The sequence below is a fragment of the Hylobates moloch genome, unplaced genomic scaffold (assembly GCF_009828535.3).
Source record: "Hylobates moloch isolate HMO894 unplaced genomic scaffold, HMol_V3 SCAFFOLD_10, whole genome shotgun sequence".
Classification (NCBI taxonomy): Eukaryota; Metazoa; Chordata; class Mammalia; order Primates; family Hylobatidae; genus Hylobates; species Hylobates moloch.
Window position 1 is genome coordinate 15,308,590 of NW_026652285.1, and position 17,393 is coordinate 15,325,982.

The 17,393-nt window shown below is 48.2% G+C and overlaps 1 protein-coding gene across 5 annotated transcripts in view; it reads right to left on the reverse strand.

Moving 5' to 3' along the window:
• Positions 1-17,393, reverse strand: part of HNF1B (HNF1 homeobox B) — a 102,766-nt gene that overhangs the window by 45,888 nt on the left and 39,485 nt on the right. For 3 of the 5 annotated variants that reach the window (XM_058445558.1, XM_032162588.2, XM_032162587.2), the window contains exons 6-8: positions 16,774-16,906; positions 12,841-13,035; positions 10,933-11,051 (exon numbers count right to left, since the gene is read on the reverse strand). In XM_058445558.1, the coding sequence (XP_058301541.1) occupies positions 10,933-11,051; positions 12,841-13,035; positions 16,774-16,906 (447 nt within the window). The remainder of the gene's footprint in view (positions 1-10,932; positions 11,052-12,840; positions 13,036-16,773; positions 16,907-17,393) is intronic. The other 2 variants (XM_058445559.1, XM_032162589.2) reach the window with 2 other exon arrangements.

Genomic DNA, 17,393 nt, shown 5'->3' on the forward strand with positions numbered 1-17,393 from the left:
CACCTAAGAGTCTGCACTTCTAACAAGTTCCCAGGGTGTGCCAGTGCTGCTCACCTAGGGCAGCAAGGCCAGAAAGCACACGAGAAAATGACCACTCAAACTACTCATCAGGAAGGAGCTTTGCAAATTGCAAAGTGCTTTCTATGGGTTTCTTACTGTGGGATAAGAAACTCAGAGGACCAGGGAAAGGATCCAAAGGCTGAAGGCCTCTGATGCCATCCTTGCGGGTGGGCCAGGGCAGGAGACCCCACAATGGCTGGAGAAGCCCTCGAGAGAAGCCACCTCACCCAACGCAGGGCAGCCTCGCCCTCCAGTGCCCGGGCCTTATTCATTTGAACTGTCATGGAGTGTCACTGCTTTCCTTTTTCACTTCTGGGGAGTCTCTTTTTGTCTCCCTGTGTCTCCTCCTTCCCTTTTGCTTTTGTTGGCATCTAAGGTTCTGCCTTTGACTTAGTGGCTTATTCTCTCAAGACCCCCCCAAACACACACACACACACACACACACACACACACACACACTTACACCTACCAATACTACTAAAGGCCACTGTTCTCGCATTGATCAGTGCTCCAACCATAACCCTATATGAGGATACCATTATGTCTATTTGACAGATGAGGAAAACAAGGCTAAAAGAGAGTCAGTGAATTGTCCGAGGTTTAAGAACTAGGAGAGTGTGGAGCCACAGCTTCAAACTAGCTGTCTAGGTGGCCACTCAGCGTGTGCTCTTTCAATCATGCTTGGAGGTGAGGAGACTTCTACTAAGCTTTGTGCTCTTGGACAAGTTACTACTCTCTCTGTGCCTCAGTTTCTTCCCCTATAAAATGGGAGTTGTTGCGTGATTAGATGAGTGGAGTCCTGAGCGTGGTCCTTGGCACAATTTTATTAACATGGGGTTCTTCAGCCTAAGCCCATGCTGCTCCTCAGTGCTCTTAAGAGTGGGGCTGAAGGCCGGGCGTGGTGGCTCGCGCCTGTAATCCCAGCACTTTGAGAGGCCGAGGCAGGCGGATTATGAGGTCAGGAGATCGAGACCAGCCTGGCTAACATAGTGAAACCCCATCCCTACTAAAAATACAAAAATTAGCCGGGCATGGTGGTGCGCACCTGTAGTCCCAGCTACTTGGGAGGCTGAGGCAAGAGAACTGCTTGAACCCAGGAGGCGGAGGTTGCGGTGAGCCGATACTACGCTACTGCACTCCAGCCTGGGCAACAGAGCAAGACTTGGTCTCACAAAAAAAAAAAAAGAGGGGGGCTGAGCAGTGCGTGCATGTGAGGATACAGGCTTCTGACCCTTCCACATTCTTGAGACGTTGGTCAGGGTCCTCTGATACCCTTTGCCTCCTCTTCCTCCCCTGGCCCACCCCCACTCTCAAGTCTCTTTACTTCCCACTATCAGCCTTTTTCCAATTTTCAGATTTCAGGTGGAGGAGAGAGAAAACGGCTTGTGACCTTGCAGGTTTCAAAAGAAGAGCAAACAAGAAGGGCAGATAAGGAGACGCCAGTGAGATTCTATGGCCTGTCATTAGGGATGGGCTTCCCAGCTATCAAATGTTTGCTCACATAATAAAATGGTGGCAGAGCCCAAAATGTTGTCAAAAGAACTAGAGTTATTTGCCCCCTTCAGAGTCTAAACACAAACATCTGATAAGGGGTGCACTGTGGTCCCTTAGAACTAGAGGCCGAGCACACGCAGCCCCACAGGGGCCTGGCCCAGAAGCTCTCCGAGAGACCGCAGGGCCCTCCGTCTGAAAGGTGTGGCGGCTGTGGCAAACGTGAAGGGTATCCTCATTCTAAGAGGATTTGTTACATAATGGTAAGAGCCAACATATATCGACGTCCTACTGTGTGCCAGGCACCATACTAAGGGCTTCACAAGCATCACTGCCTTGAATTCTTATATCGACCCTTTGAAGTAGGTGATTATCGTGAATCCATTTAACACGTTTGAGTGCCTACTGTGTACTTAGCACTTTTTTAGACGCTGGAGATGCAGCTGTAAACAAGACCCTGCCCACTTCTTCACAGACTTTACCTCCTAGTGAAGGCTTTAAATAATAAACAAGTAAACAAATGCACACACACACACACACACAATACAACTTTAGATGGAGATGAGCACTCCATAGAAAAGTAAGCACAGAGGTTAGGACAGCTTGAGGAAAGAGATTAACTTAGATAGGGGAATCAGGCGAGGCCTCTTTGAAATGGCAACATTTGAGCTGAATGAAGTGAAGGGGCGAGCATGTAAAAATGTACAGAAAAAAAGAGCTCCAGGCAGACACCGCAAATGCAGGAGTCCTGGATTGGGATCTTTTCAGCCCTAGCACAGCTGAAGCTGAGCGGGTGATGGAGGGAGGAAGGAGGTGAGAACGGCGGCACTGGCACGGGCATAACCACATAGGGTCCTGTACGTCTCTGTTTTGGTTTGGTTGTAATGGAAAGCTATTGGAGAGTTCTGACAGGGGATCGACAGGCTTGATGTCTCTTTGTAAGAGATCACTCTGGCAAACAGACCCTACTGGTGCAAAGGTGGAGGTGGGAGACAGGCAAGGGCCACCTAAAGAGATCAGGGAGAGACAAGGGGGCCTGGGCTGGGACTAGGACGTTCTGATGGGGAGTGTGAGAAGAGGTCAGATTTAGGATATATGCTGAGGGTCCCCTAGTAGAACTTATTGATGGACTGATGTGATGTGGAGAGAAGAATCAGGGATACTCTCAGCTCTCTCACTTGAATAACTGGTACCAGTTTTGGAAATGGAGAAGCCCACGGAGGAAGCAATTTTGATACGATAAAATTAGGGCAAAATGAAGAGTTCCTATCTTAGGCACGTTGAATTCAAGAGGCTTATTAGATATTTTAGACATGCATCTGTCCCTGCCAAAGCAGCACTGGATTTGTGAGTGAGCACTCAGTAGGGAAGACTGGACTGTAGACAGAATTACAGGAGCCATCAGCGCGTACACTTGACCTGAAGCCATGGGACTGGAGGAGATCATCCAGGCGTGAGAACAGATGAGAAGAGGCCAAAGAACGAGGCCCGGGGCCCTCCAACACATACATGTTGGGAAGACGAGTTGCCAGCTGAGGAGATGAGAAGTGGCCAGTGCCGTAGAAGAACCAGGAATGGTAGTATCCCAAACTCCCATGGAAAAAAGGAGGGAGCGATCAGTTGTGTCAAACACAGAGGTTGAAAAGTAACCATTGGATTCAGCAGCATGGAGGGGATCGTGAGCTGGACACAGTGAGGTGTGAGGACAAAAGTCAGTCTGCAGTGATCTCAAGAGAGAATTGAGGGTGAGGAAGTGGAGACAGTGAGGGCAGATAAGTCACTTCTATGACCGTGAACTTATGTGAGATTCACTGTAGCTCCATTAATTAAAAGTCATGATTATAATTCCAGTTTTACAGATGAGGGAAGTGTGGCCTGGAGAGGTGATAAGTAAGTTGGCCAGGGTCTCACAACAGCAAGGCTTGTGCTCTTCACCCCTATGTAAGAGCACTTCTTTCAACCCCCTCAACACAGGGAAATAAATGCCCTTTGCCACATAAAACCCTTTTTCCAAACTCAGAGCCGCTCGGGGTGCTAGCAGGGGAAGTCAAGAGTGACCCAGCTTCCACGGGCTGGGTGTTTCCTTTGGGACATGCACTGAGTAAAGTATTTTACAAGTCTTCGTGCAGTTAGTCCTTTCAGTGATCCCATGAAAAAGGTATCATTATCTTCATTTTATAGCTGAGCAAACAGAGGCTCAGAGAGGCTAAGACATTTCTCTGAGGTCACACAGGTAGAAAGTGGTAGAATCTTGAGCCCAGATCTGCCTAACTCCCAGGTGGATGCTCCCAACCATCAGAACACTCTGCTTCCCCACCCAGTGAAGAAGCTGGGAGGGAGGGAACAGCCGAAGGGGACAGATGATGAGGCCGCCCACCTCCCCCCTTGCCAGTGCCCTGACTAGTTACTGCTCTGGGGACCCTCTCTTCACCTTCCCATAAACTAGGAAGTCAAGCAGCGGGGAGAGAACACTGCGGAAACAGGAGTTGGCTCACAACCTGCCTACACTTGTTCTAACTGAAGTCAGTGCTTGCTGTGGTCTTGTTTCCAGACTAGCGGGGCATTGTTGAACTCAGGCACAAACCCACTCAGAGATAACTTGCCAGCACCCAAGAGTTGAGAAGGAGGGAGAGGTATGTGCTCTGGAAGGGACAGACGGCAGTAGATGCAGAAGGATTCTTGGCAGCAAGAAGTCCCAGCCTGGGGTTCCTGACCTGTAATCCCCAAGGCCCTTGGGGCATGTCTGCCTTGAAAACAGGAAGTACTGGGATCAGACAGATACAAGTACAAATCCTGGCTTTAGCCTTATACCTGCATAACCTTGGGTTGTTATTATGGGTGCTTAAAAGTGGATATTGGAAGATGAACGTTGTTTAATGGGTCTGGAGTGAGCAAACCAGTCTGGAAGTCCAGCTCCGGAATTTATGATCTGTTTGAACTCGACCAGATCCATACCCATCTTTGAACCTCAGTTTTCTGTTTTGTAAATCGGGCATAAAAATAACGACCCTGCAGAATGGGTAAGAGCGTTCTCCAGGAAATGTAAGCTAGAAAGGCATCTGGGATGCTGCTTGGAAAATGGAGGCATCAAATAACACGGGTTCTGCATTCATTCATTCATTCGTTCGTTCATTCATGCTTTGTTATTTACTGAACATCTAATATAGCCCAGGCATTTACTGAGTTGGATATTGAAAGAGTCACTAGGCTGGGCCCAGTGGCTCACACCTGTAATTCCAGCACTTTGGGAGGCGGAGGCGGGCGGATCACGAGGTCAGGAGTTTCAGAGCAGCCTGGCCAACATAGTGAAACCCCGTCTCTATTAAAAATACAAAAAATTAGCTAGGTGTGGTGGCATGTGCCTGTAGTTCCAGCTACTTGGGAGGCTGAGGCAGGAGAATTGCTTGAACCCAGTAGGTGGAGGTTGCAGTGAGCTGAGACCACGCCATTGCACTCCAGCCTGGGTGACAGAGTGAGATTCCATCTCAAAAAAAAAAAAAAAGAGTCACTGGAAGGGGAGACAACTATCTCCTAAAGGATCACGGACGGGAGAGAAAACAGGGAGGGGGCTACCACTTTGAGTACTTGACTAGGTACTAGGCATTCTGTTAGGCACGTTGAATATTTTGTGAGATGGGGGTGGGATTTTCCCCATTTATAGATGAAGAAACTGAGTCTCCCAATAGGGAATTAACCGCCCAAGGTCACATACCAGGGGGTGATGAAGCTGAAAGTAGCTCAGGTCAGCTGGCGTTTCCTACCACTGTACAATGCCTCTAAAATAGGACTGCTCAGGATGTGTCCCTTTGACCCGAGCAGGGTGCACGCTAATTGCCCGGTTCAGTGCACACATCAGCAAGTGAAATGCTCTGAGAAGCCCTGCCCAGTGGCATTTAACTTTGTGTAATCCAGCAGTTCCCCCAACATATTTGACCAAGAAATCCTTCTCTCCCCTCACTCGTATGTCCTTGATACCTAGTGATATGGTTTAGATGTGTGTCCCTTCCAAATCTCATGTTGAAATATGATACCCAGTATTGGAGGTAAGGCCTAGTGGGAGATATTGGATCATGGGGGCAGATCCCTCATGAATGGCTCAGTGCCATCCCCTTGGTGATAAGTGAGCTCTGACTCAAGTTAATTCACACAAGATCTGGTTGTTTAAGAGTCTGGGATGTCCCCTTTCTCTCTCTTGCTCTTTATCTCACCATGTGACATGCCTATTCCCCCTTTACCTTCTGCCCTGACTGTAAGCTTCCTAAGGCCCTCACCAGAAGCAGATGCTGGCACCACAACCTGCAGAGCCATGAGCCAATTAAACATATTTTCTTTTTAAGTTACCCAGCCTCAGGCATTCCTTTATAGTGATGCAAATGGACTAACACAAAAAACTGGTCCTGGGAGGGGGGCATTACTATAAAGATACTTGAAGATGGCCAGGCGCAGTGGCTCACACCTGTAATCCCAGCACTTTGGGAGGCTGAGGCGGGTGGATCACCTGAGGTCAGGAGTTCGAGACCAGCCTGGCCAACATGGTGAATCCCTGTTTCTACTAAAAATACAAAAAATTAGCCAGGCGTGGTGGCCTGCACCTGTAATCCTAGCTACTCAGGATGCTGAGGCAGAATCACTTGAACCTGGGAGGTGGAGGCTGCAGTGAGCTGAGATCACACCATTGCACTCCAGCTTGGGCAACAAGAGCAAAACTCCGTCTCCCCCACCGAAAAAAAAAAGATACTTGAAGATGTGGAAGCAGCTTTGGCAATGAGTAACAGGCAGAGATTGGGCGTTTGGAGGAACAGAAGAAGACAGGAAGATGAAGGAAAGTTTAGAATTTCTTAGAGACCTGTTAAGTGGTTGTGACCAAAATCCTGGTAGAAATATGGAGAGTGAAGGCCAGGCTGATGAGATCTCAGATGGAAATGAGGCACTGATTGGGAACTAGAGCAAAGGTCACCCTCCTTACGCCCAAGCAGAGAACTTGGCTGCATTGTGTCCATATTCTAGGGATCTGTGGAAGTTTGAACTTCAGAATGATAGCCTAGGGTATCTAACGGAAGACATTTCTAAGCAGTAAAACATTCATGATGTGACCTGGCTGCTTCTAACAATCCACGGTAGCTGTGGAAGCAAAGGAATGACTTACATTTGGAATGTTGGAATTTACATTTAAAAAGGGAAGCAGAGCATAAAAGTTCGGAAAATTTGCAGCCTAACCCTGTGGTAGAGAAGGAATTCAAGTGGCCTATGGAGCAACAACTTGCTAGAGAGATTAGCTTGACTAAAGAGGGCTGCATGCTAATAGCCAAGACAATGGAAAAAAGGCATCGAAGTATTTCAGAATCTTCTAGGCAGCCCCTCCCATTAGAGGCCCAGAGGCCTAGGAAGACAATATGGTTTTGGGGGCCAGACCAAAGGCCCTGCTGCCCTGCACAGCCTTGGGACACTGCTCCCTGCATACCCGCTGCTCTAGCTTCAGCCCTGGCTCAAAGGGCCCCAGGTACAGCTCAGACCACCACTCTAGAGAGTGCAGTCTGTAAGCCTTGGTGGGTTTCATGTGGTGTTAAGCCTGCAGATGCACAGAATGCAAGAGTGAAGGAGGCTTGGCAGCTTCCACCTAGATTTCAGAGGATGTATCAGAAAGCCTGGGTGCCCAGGCAGAAGGCTGCTGCAGGGCCAGAGCCCCCACAGAGAACCTCCACTAGGGCAGTGCTGAGAAGAAATGTGGGATTGGAGCCCCACCCCCCCACACACAGAGTCCCCACCAGGATACTGCCTAACAGAGCTGTGGGAATGGGCCGGCCACCCTCTAGACCTCAGAATGGTAAAGCCACTAGCAGCTTGCAACCTCAGCATGGAAAAGCCACAGGAACAGAGCTGCCCAAGGCCTTGGGAGCCCAGCTGGCACGCCAATGTGCCCAGGATGTGGGACACGGAATCAAGGATTATTTTGGAGCTTTAAGATTTAATGCCTGCCCTGTTGGGATTCAGACTTGCATGGGGTGTTACCCCTTTCTTTTGGCCAATTTATTTCTTTTGGGATGGGAATGTCTACCCAATGCCTGTACCACCGTTGTATTTTGGAAGTAAGTATATAGTTTTTTATTTTACAAGCTCATAGGTGGAAGGACTTGCTCTTGAGTCTCAGATGAGACTTTGGACTTTGAGTTAATGCTGTAATGAGTTAAGACTTTAAGGGACTAGTGGGAAGGGATGACTGTATTTCTCAATGAGAGAAGGACAGGAGATTTGGGAGGCCAGGGGTGGAATGATATGGTTTGGATGTGTGTCCCCTCCAAATCTCATGTTGAAATGTGATTCCCAATGTTGGAGGTGGGGCTCAGTGGGAGGTAATGGATCACGGGGACAGATCGCTCATAAATGGCTTAGCATCATCCCCTTGGTGATGGGTGAGGAATTCATGCTTGAGTTAGTTCACATGAGATCTGGCTGTTTAAAAGAGTCGAGGGCTAGGCATGGTGGCTCACACCTGTAATCCCAGCACTTTGGGAGGCCAAGGCAGGCGGTTCACTTGAGCGCAGGAGTTTGAGACCAGCCTGGGCAACATGGCAAAACAAAAAAAAATGCAAAAATTTAGCCTGTCATGGTGGTGTGCGCCTGTAGTCTCAGCTACTCTGGAGGCTGAGGTGGGAGGATTGAGCCCAGGAGGTTAAAGCTGCAGTGAGCTGTGATTGTGCCACTGCACTCCAGCCTGGGTGACAGAACGGGACCCTGTCTCAAAACATAAAAATATAAATAAATAAATAAATAAATAAATAAATAGGAGCCCAGGGCAGGGCCTCCCCCTTCTCCCTCCTGCTGCCACTCTCGCCATGTGATGCACCTGCCCTGTCTGCACCTTCCGCCATGATTGTACACCTTCTGAGGCCTTCAGCAGAGGCAGATGCTGGCATCATGCTTCCTGTACAGCCTGCAGAACCATGAGCCTTTGAACCTCTTTTACCCAGCCTCAGATATTTCTTTATAGTGACGCAAACAGACATCGCTATAAGCAATAAATCTGAACATGCCAGAAATGAATTTGAAATTCCTGTTGGAATATAAGACCTTAAAACAAAACCAAAAAAGCAGAATTGCCATCAGGTCTCTTTCAGAACTCACTTCTGACCCTTTGCCTTAGGAACAGAGTTTGTACAAACCGTCTTCACCTTGGGTACCTTCTGCTGTCAGGAGGCAGCACCTTTACCCTCATTTTACTTCACTGCGCCTTTCCCATTCTTCCTTCTCTTTCAACTTGTTGGAAGAACGTTTCCTGAGTGGAATATGGGAAGTGAACTTATTTTTTACTCTTGTTCCCGACCACAAAGACAACAAGAGTGGCAGCAGTTACCATAGAATTTTAAAGATGGGTAGTGGAAGGCAAGTATGTGGAGTCAAAGACCAAAGCCTGAGGTCCAGCACTAGAATTTATCATCTGTGTGACCTTGGGCAGGTCACTCTTCATCTCTGGGTTTTAGTTTATTTCTTTGTACTTAGGAGGTTTCAGTAAAAATAAAAGGATGAGACAAAGTTCATGAGAAGTATAAACTGTAACGTGCCACATGAGCATTTTTCATCCTTACTGAGTGTAATAATCAATCCTCATGATCGCAGAAATGAGTCTATTGCCAGACTCCTGAAATGTCTGGGGACATGGAGACAATGTCACAGCCGTTCTGGGAGGCCACTCATGCAGCTTCAAGGTCGGCTGGCCACTCCGTCCAATGGAGAGGAGAAGCCAGTGGGGGGCTTGTGCAGCGTCTCAGGGAGCATCTTAAAGTATTTTGATTAAGAGACCATTTCCTGAATTCAGAGGACTTGTTTCAACAAGCAACCATCAAAGTCAACTTGGGAAGGACAGGAATAATTAATCATGGTCCTGTCTGGGGCTGATCAAGCGGCAGATGGATTGATAAACCTTTCAAAGGGGAAGGTATTCCCAAGGAGGGCCGCTGCGCCTGGCTGCCCCCCGATTGAGATTTGTGAGCACAGATAAATGTTTTCCCTGCTCACTACAAAGAGTGGGAACTCGCACGGGAGTCGAAGGGCAGGATAGCGAGGGGTTGTCCTTTCATCTTCTACTGGGTGAGAGAGGAGTGGCAAAGCAGGTCCCACACACCTCTCCCTCTACCCCCGGCTCCAGAGCCCAGCTGCCCTGGTCGTGTGTGTGTTTCAGTGCCCAAGACACCAGTTACTTAGTCTACGCAACCTTGCTGAATCCTCAGAAAAAGCGGATGTTACAACTCTCACTTTAAACATGAAGAAATGAAGGCTCAGGGAGGTCAAGGTCACCAAGCAAATGGGAGAATCAGGAATAGAACCCACCTGCTCCACTACACTCTAGGGCTGGGAGGAGATCGGGGCAGAGGAAAGGATAGAGAACCCTGATCCCATGAAGGAACCTCCTGGGAAGCCCATGGCAGTGGATGAAGGGTGACTTGCAGGGCTCAGATGAAAACAAGACCATCAACAAGACCAAATTCTGAGAGCTTCTGACATGAAGTTCAAGGTTGTCACCTACTTATCTAGTAATCGATAGAGGCCAAACAGTTCCCACACTGCACAGACCCCAGCTACTAAAAGGTCTCATTGTGTTACTCTGGAATCATCACCTGTGTTCAGACAGCTTGTCCTGTTTTCTAACTCTCGGTGTCTTCTTGCAGTCCAGCTGTCCAAGCTGTAGCAATGAGCCTCGCCATCAGCTGCCTGTCTTTACTATTCCATCACCTCTATTCGGAGGTGGGACTTAGTCATCAACTGAAACAGTGACTAAGCCTCTGGATTCCCCACTTTCAGTGCACCAGGAAGTTGATAAAACCCCAAGTGGATGCTTACCCCTGGAAAAGCCAGGCTGTCTACTGGGGAGTCCCCATGAGTTGACATAACTGGGTCATTCCCAGAGCTTATGGCATTCTGGGTCCAGGGGAATCAGCCTCAGGACCTCTGACTTCCTACTCACTGTCTCCACTGACTACTTTGTGGATGCTCAGGGATCCCTCTTGCAAAGCATGAACCTCAGCGGGGGATCTGTCCTCCTGAGCCCTCCTTGGAAATACCTTTTCCATGGACCATTGATCATTCTATTAGGGAACACTCAATCTCAATGCCTAAGCGCTCTATGTCATCCAGTCTCCAGCAACCTATCAAACTTCTGTCCTTGTTTGGTGCTCTTCCTGGGGAATCTGGGGGAGCAATAAGCCCTTTCAGCCTGTGGCCCTTTTTTTTCGCCCTGGGACCTTAAGGATTCTCTTTGCAAATAACAGGGAGCCTCAGAAGGACCTAATTTCTGGCCAAGTCCATGCTTGCCACAATCTCTGCACATCAATAGCCTTAGTCACACCCTGCTCACACCCCAACCCCCGCAAATCCTGCTGGCATTACCTGTTTACTTGAAGACATGTTGGTGAGTGTACTGATGCTGCTGGTATCTGTGACCACCATTGCAGATGGAAACCGGGAGGTGTGGGAATACTGGGGGGGTTCCTGCTTGTGTGCGTACACTGGAGAGACAGAGTGAAGACAGAATCAAGGTGCATACATAGGCACATACACAGGTACAGAGCCCCCATCCCACACCACAGCTCCCATCTCCTCAGGTAGATAAAAGGGGTGGTGGTTATAGTGGGGATTTCTCATATTAGTTATCCATAAGATTCATGTAAATTCCAAGTCACGTGACCAACTCCCGAAAGCCTGTGGATGCTTGGCTGGGAGAGAGAGACCAGCCTGCTCTCAGAACACGGGGCCTACCAGGGAGGCCTCCGGTATGGAACGGGAGTGAAGGTCACTGGCCGTTGCCTCAGCTTGCCCTTCTCAGGCAGGGAGGCAGGTTATTTCCTGGTCCAGGGCACCATGGGCTCTCTCTTCTTGGGCGGCCAGGCCTGCTGGGCCTCAGCAGTCCACAGGTCGCTGGTGACCACTCTCTAACTGTCCCACCCAGGCCTCGTCACTGAGGAAGCCTGGCCAGGTGAAGGGAGAGAGGTAAGTGGGGAGCACATTGCCAGGCTCTGGGAGTATGGGAAGTGGGGCACATGTGGTCTCAGACTCTGCTACAGGCTGTGGCAGATTTTCAGAAGCCACTAAAATGTGACTGGAATGTGAGATGGTGCTCAGAAACCAGCTCCACGGGCCTGAGTGGGGATTGAGTCCTGAAGATAGAAGGCTGGACTTGGCCGTTCTCCCCAAAACCCACAGCTTATCTGATGCAGCTAGGGAAGAAACACAAACCTCTTTCACCATCATTGCCTTCTAGGAGTCCCTTTATAAATAATCTTCATAAACTTTTATGCTTACCGAACGCATTTACCCCTATGTTTATTTCCTATTCATAATGAGCCTAAATGCATACTATTTCCATTTTATGGGTAAAGAGATTGGGCTTAGAGTGGCTAAGTAACTTGCATTAGGCTACATAGCTGGTAAGTATCACAGCCAGGATTTAAATCTGGGTCTGTCTGATCTAAGACTAGTGCTTTATACCGAACACTTCCTTGGGGTTTCTGAAGCAGAGAAGCCATGATTCCTCCCCAAACTCCTGTGTCAGGGACTATAGCCAGACCTGGCCAGAGGATTGGAAGCCTGGGACTCAGGATGAAAGGCAGAGAAACAGAGGCTGCGACTGGATGGGAAATAAGCGGTTGAAAGGTAGGCTTGGGGTACGTATAGAAATTGGATATGAGAAACAGTCTGTGTGTAGGGATGCAGGGGTGGCAGGGAGGAAGAAACTCGAATGCCCAGGATGGTGTGCCACTGGTATTTTTCGCTTGTGTTCATGGTTCTTGATTAGAGGTGTTTGGGGTGTATAAATTGGAGGACACGGGACTCTAGAAGATTCTTCTCTCTTAGGGAAGGCAAACAGGATGCAAATTAGATGCCAACTGTGATCATTTGATAATGGCTGCTTGGAAGTGTAGATTGCAAAGGCTAAGTTGAGGTTCACTGGGAAAAGGTGCTGGTGGTTTATGGGCGCGATCTTTTCCAGAGGTGTTGGAATGGGAAATTGGCGGTGTGTGTTCCACATGCTGTCTGGCTCCAATTCCCCTTCATCTGTACGCCTAAACTGTCCTCTTCAAACCTTTCCCTGGGAATCTCAGGGGTAGAGAAGAGGACTAGAAAAGGTACAGCAACACTCAAGAGTTATGCTTGAGAAATTATCTTGGTCGGTTGATCACAGGCAGGGAAAAGTGACCAATCCAATACACTTCCGAGAAAATTCAGACCCAGAGAGGGAAAGTGGTTGGCCACTGAGGGTCCTCAGTGTTCCCTCCCTCCACATGCCCATGTCCTTACTGTGTGAGTTCTGCAGCTGAGTCACAGCTGCCATGAAGGGCTGCTGGGTCATGTGGCCGCCTGGGCTCTGCTGCATGAGGGGCTGCTGGTGAGGGCTGTGCAGCTGCTGGGAGAACTGGACGGGCTGCAGGGCTGCCAGGCTGCCGGCCACACTGTTGATGACAGGGACACTCTGTGCTTGGGAGGTGTTGAGGCCTGTGGGAGCAAGAGGAAAAGATCAGAGACAGCTCCTGGGATAAGGAGAGGTGGATGGATGTCATCATTTGAGCCCCTGCTCAATGTCCCAGTCACTGGGCTGAGCCTGTTACATAGGAGATTGCATGGGAGGCGAGTTTAAAGAAACGGAGACTTGGAGATATTAATTTACTTGCTCAAGTTCCACAGTGAGTTGTGGGTTGGAGATGGGCATTAAACAGATCTGATTAAAGCCTGAGAGTCTCCCAAAGTCATCCGGTGACCTCCCAAACTTAGCTCTCTTGAGGTTACCAGGGCTTTGGAAAAGCTGGCTCTACTTGCCCACTCCATCCATGCCAGGCTGTGAGAGAGGCTTGCCCTGGTGCCTGCAGGGCAGAGTGAAAGATGTCCACACTGAGGCACAGGTTATTGCCCAGATCAGTCTGTCCAGTAGAGGGCAGGAGTGTGCAGGGATGCAAATTTCGACTAAAAACAACTTCCATAGTCCCGGGAGTATGAAGATGGAAGACTCTTATTTAGTAGACTGTACAAAGACCCCGAGAGAGGTCAGGTGCCAACTCCCTTGACTGTAACAGAGAGGGGAGAAAACACTGGAACTCAGCCAGTCGATGAGGTGGGCATATCTTACCTGGCAGCATAGGGCTTGTGGCACTAAAAGGACCAGGTTTTAGAAAGAGGAAGTAGTACATTAAAGGTTGACTCTTGGCATTTATAGTGGGTCTTCCCATCTTTCTGTTCTGGGGATGTCAGGGCCTCTGTGACTTGGAACTGTGTATCCTGAGGCCTCTTTAGGACCCGGGACAGCCCTCTGAGGATGGGATCCCCTGGTACCCATGCTCTATCTCCTCCCTGAAAGCGACACGGAGGAAGACAGCTGAGGTAGGATCGGAGTGGGGACAGGACGATCAGGAGACAAGACACCTGGACCTACTTCCTGGGGTCAACTATGTTCCTGTGTTCTTGCTTTCTGGGAAGTTGGGGGAAGAATGGGATGAAGAAGGAATCCAGAAAAAGGTCTGATTTAGGTGGATGCGGAAGGGACACCTAGAGAGGCTTTCCTGAAATGGACACGGTTTCATAAGCAGGTTTGTGGGAAGTCATCAATGGAGATAACACAGAGTCCTCAACAATTGCCTACTCAGAGCTTTAGCTGATACTGTTATCAGAAACCTAAAAGGCGAGACCCCTGAGCAGAAAGGACAGGGGGAGAATCCTGCTTCTGGCTCTCCTGGGTGGGGGGTGGGGGTGCGACCCTCTGATCACCCTCAGAACAGCACTGTCTCCAGTTCCCCAGGGGGCTCAGCGTCTCCTCAAGCCAGCATCTCACCAGATACCCTGATGACCATGTTTCCCTTTCCTACCTCCTGCTTATGGTCTCAGTCTCCCAGGAAGCTCCATGAATGTGCCGTTTCTGAGAAATCTCTGAGAGCACTACTGCTGCTCTTTTTGGGAAACTGCTGCCCAGCAAAGCAAATGATCCTGTCTAGAGTGGACGACATTTGAAAGCATAGTTCTGAAACCTGCGTGTGCTTCAGAAATCATCTGGGGGAGCTCTTTAACAAATAGACATTCCTGGGCCCCACCCAAGACCTAATGAGTCAGAACCTTCAGAGGTGGGGCCCAGGAATCTTATTTTCAATGCAGTCTGTGATCCTGATGTGCCTCAATTCCAGGATCGAGAGCCTCTGATGTCATTCCGGCTCCCTCAGTGGGTAAGTCTTGACCTTTTCATCTGTTTCTGTTTCTGGGCACTGGTTCTTGCTTGGGAAGTATGCTATCCAGTCCAGGGAAGACATGAGGAAGAGAATAGGATGAAGAGGTGAGAATGAGTAGAGAATAAGGAACTGGCCCTGCCAAATAATTTGTTACCACCTTCTCCACGGGCTTCTGCAATTCTGAGGCAGGGCCCGTGGTACTCAACACATCAGTCAGTTAAATGAGGATGCCTGCAACCAATTTCTCATCCTAACACTCCATAGTGTAGGACCTCTGGGTCTCAGCAGTTTTCTGGTGATTCTCACCATTTCTCATGCTCTGTCTGCCCCAAGTGTTCACAGATAGGTATACACACAGCCACCCTTCTAAGGTCAGTGTGCACTCTGGTGTAGCCCATCTGAATAGGAGATTAAGGAGCATTGTAAGATGATAGAGAAATATGAGTAGAGGAAATTAGAAAGAACAAAATTGAAAGATACAGACTAGCCCCAGGGAAAATTTTAATTCAGATATATATATAATATATATATATAAAACTGTATGGCAGCGAAAGTTTGGAATGGAAAGAAAGAAGTTAAGTGGGACAGTTTGTTTATTATTTTGATTGCAGAAATAAGTGGAATATCTTCCCCATGGGCCTTTTAATCAAATCTTCTAAATGGCAAACAAGTTGGTTTTAGGTATCTTAACACATTCCAAACTCTGGTATTAGTATAATTACCATATTCCATATACCAGAGGGCCCAGTCAAAAGGCAGTACATTTAAAATGATCGTTTATATTGTGAGTTCTCTAAATGCTTCCCCATTCCCATTTTCCTTCTGCCAAAATAAATGCACTGTGTGTCAATTTCCAAGCAGCTAAGGATAGAGTGAGAGCCACACATATTCAATAAATTTGTGTGCCTCCAATGGGCCTAGCCCTGTTCTGACCTCAAAGGATGTGTAAGTCATTCTCTTCAGAAGTGAGAATCCAAGTTCCGACCCTAGCTAGAGCTGATTTAGGGAGAGAAGAGGGAAGAAAGAAAAAGGCAGAAACAAAACAAAGAGGTGGCCAACATGAGCCCTAGACACAAGGAAGGTAAGAGGACAATGGAGTGATACAAGGTTGAAAGAAAGATGACCAATGTGCTACCCTTAGATCTCTCCCAAGACATCCAGCAATACATCCAAGGGTCACAAGGATGGTTTTGAGAAACAATGACACCTGAGCTGTCATGGTGAAGCTGAAAATATGCTGAATACTCATCAACATTAAAACTCTCAAAGAGACATCGACAACCACAGTTCCCTTCAGCCTTCTCATGCCTCAAGATGGCCCACGTATGGGAGGACACAGGCTTGCTGTTGAATATGAGCCTCCTGGAGCTGGAGGGACCTGATCCATCTCCGTGTCTTCAGGCGTGTGATGTGCCAAAGCAACCTATTTCTCCTTAAAGTTTTCAAAGCTCTCAGATACAATGGCAGTTTCCCTCTGGGTCCTCCCTCGGTGTATTTTCACTGCTGGCCAAGGAGATTTCGTATACCACACAAAATTCCCCATTTAGAAGCAAACCTGTCATTCTTACTTCATCATCACCAAACAGAAAGAACCTCCTGAAAAATCTACCACCTACTTAGTGATAGGAATGAACTCAAGACAAAGTGCAAGCTACGATGTTATACACATTCATGCTTTAGAGATTTACAAGCATGTTCCTATTGACTGTCATTTGATCACTTCAACAACCTATTTTATAGATGAGGACATTGAATCTCCTAAAGGTTCAACGATTTGACCCAGGATGCACAGCTGCTAAACTGTGACCGGGATCCAAATCCATTCCATAATTTTCTCTTGTTTTAGGCTAAGCAATCCAAATATTGGATTTAAGGAGACAGATGAGAAACTAAAGAAGTTAAACCAAATCTACTAGTCGTGGGTGAGTTTGAAGGAGACCTACAGTTATTTTTTGCCACATTAATTTGCTTCCCATTCTTCTTCTCCCTGCCCCCAAGATTTCCGACCAAGAATAGAACTTACTTTGTGCAATTGCCATGACTCCAGAGAGGGGTGTCATGATGAGGTTTTGAGATTGCTGGGGATTATGGTGGGAGAGGCTGTGGATATTCGTCAAGGTGCTGACTGGGGGCAAACCTCCTCCCGAGACTGAGATCTGATGGAGAGAGAGAAAAAAACAAGAGAAACATGGGTGGACTTGGACCCCAAAGAGCAGTTTCCAACATGATGTGACTAGCGATTCCTTGGCATGGCTAGTTCTCAAATTCATTCCTTCATTCCCTCAATAACAATTATTGGCTGGGCGTGGTGCTTCACCCCTATAATCCCAGCACGTTGGGAGGCCAAGACAGGAGGACTGCCTGAGCTCAGGAGTTCAAGACCAGCCTGGGCAACATGGTGAAATCCCATCTCTACAAAAAAAGAAAAAAACACAATGATTAAGTGTCTACTGTGGGACAGACACTATTCTAGATGCTGGGGATACAGCAGTAAGTAAAACAGACAATGATCCCTGCCCCCATGGTGCATCCATTGTTGACTGTCTGAGTTACTAGCCAGCTTCAGAAATTACTGAGGGTTGGGGGAGATTAGCCATTATAAGGTTTCTCTACTTTTTCCACATCTCCAGTACACATTACAAA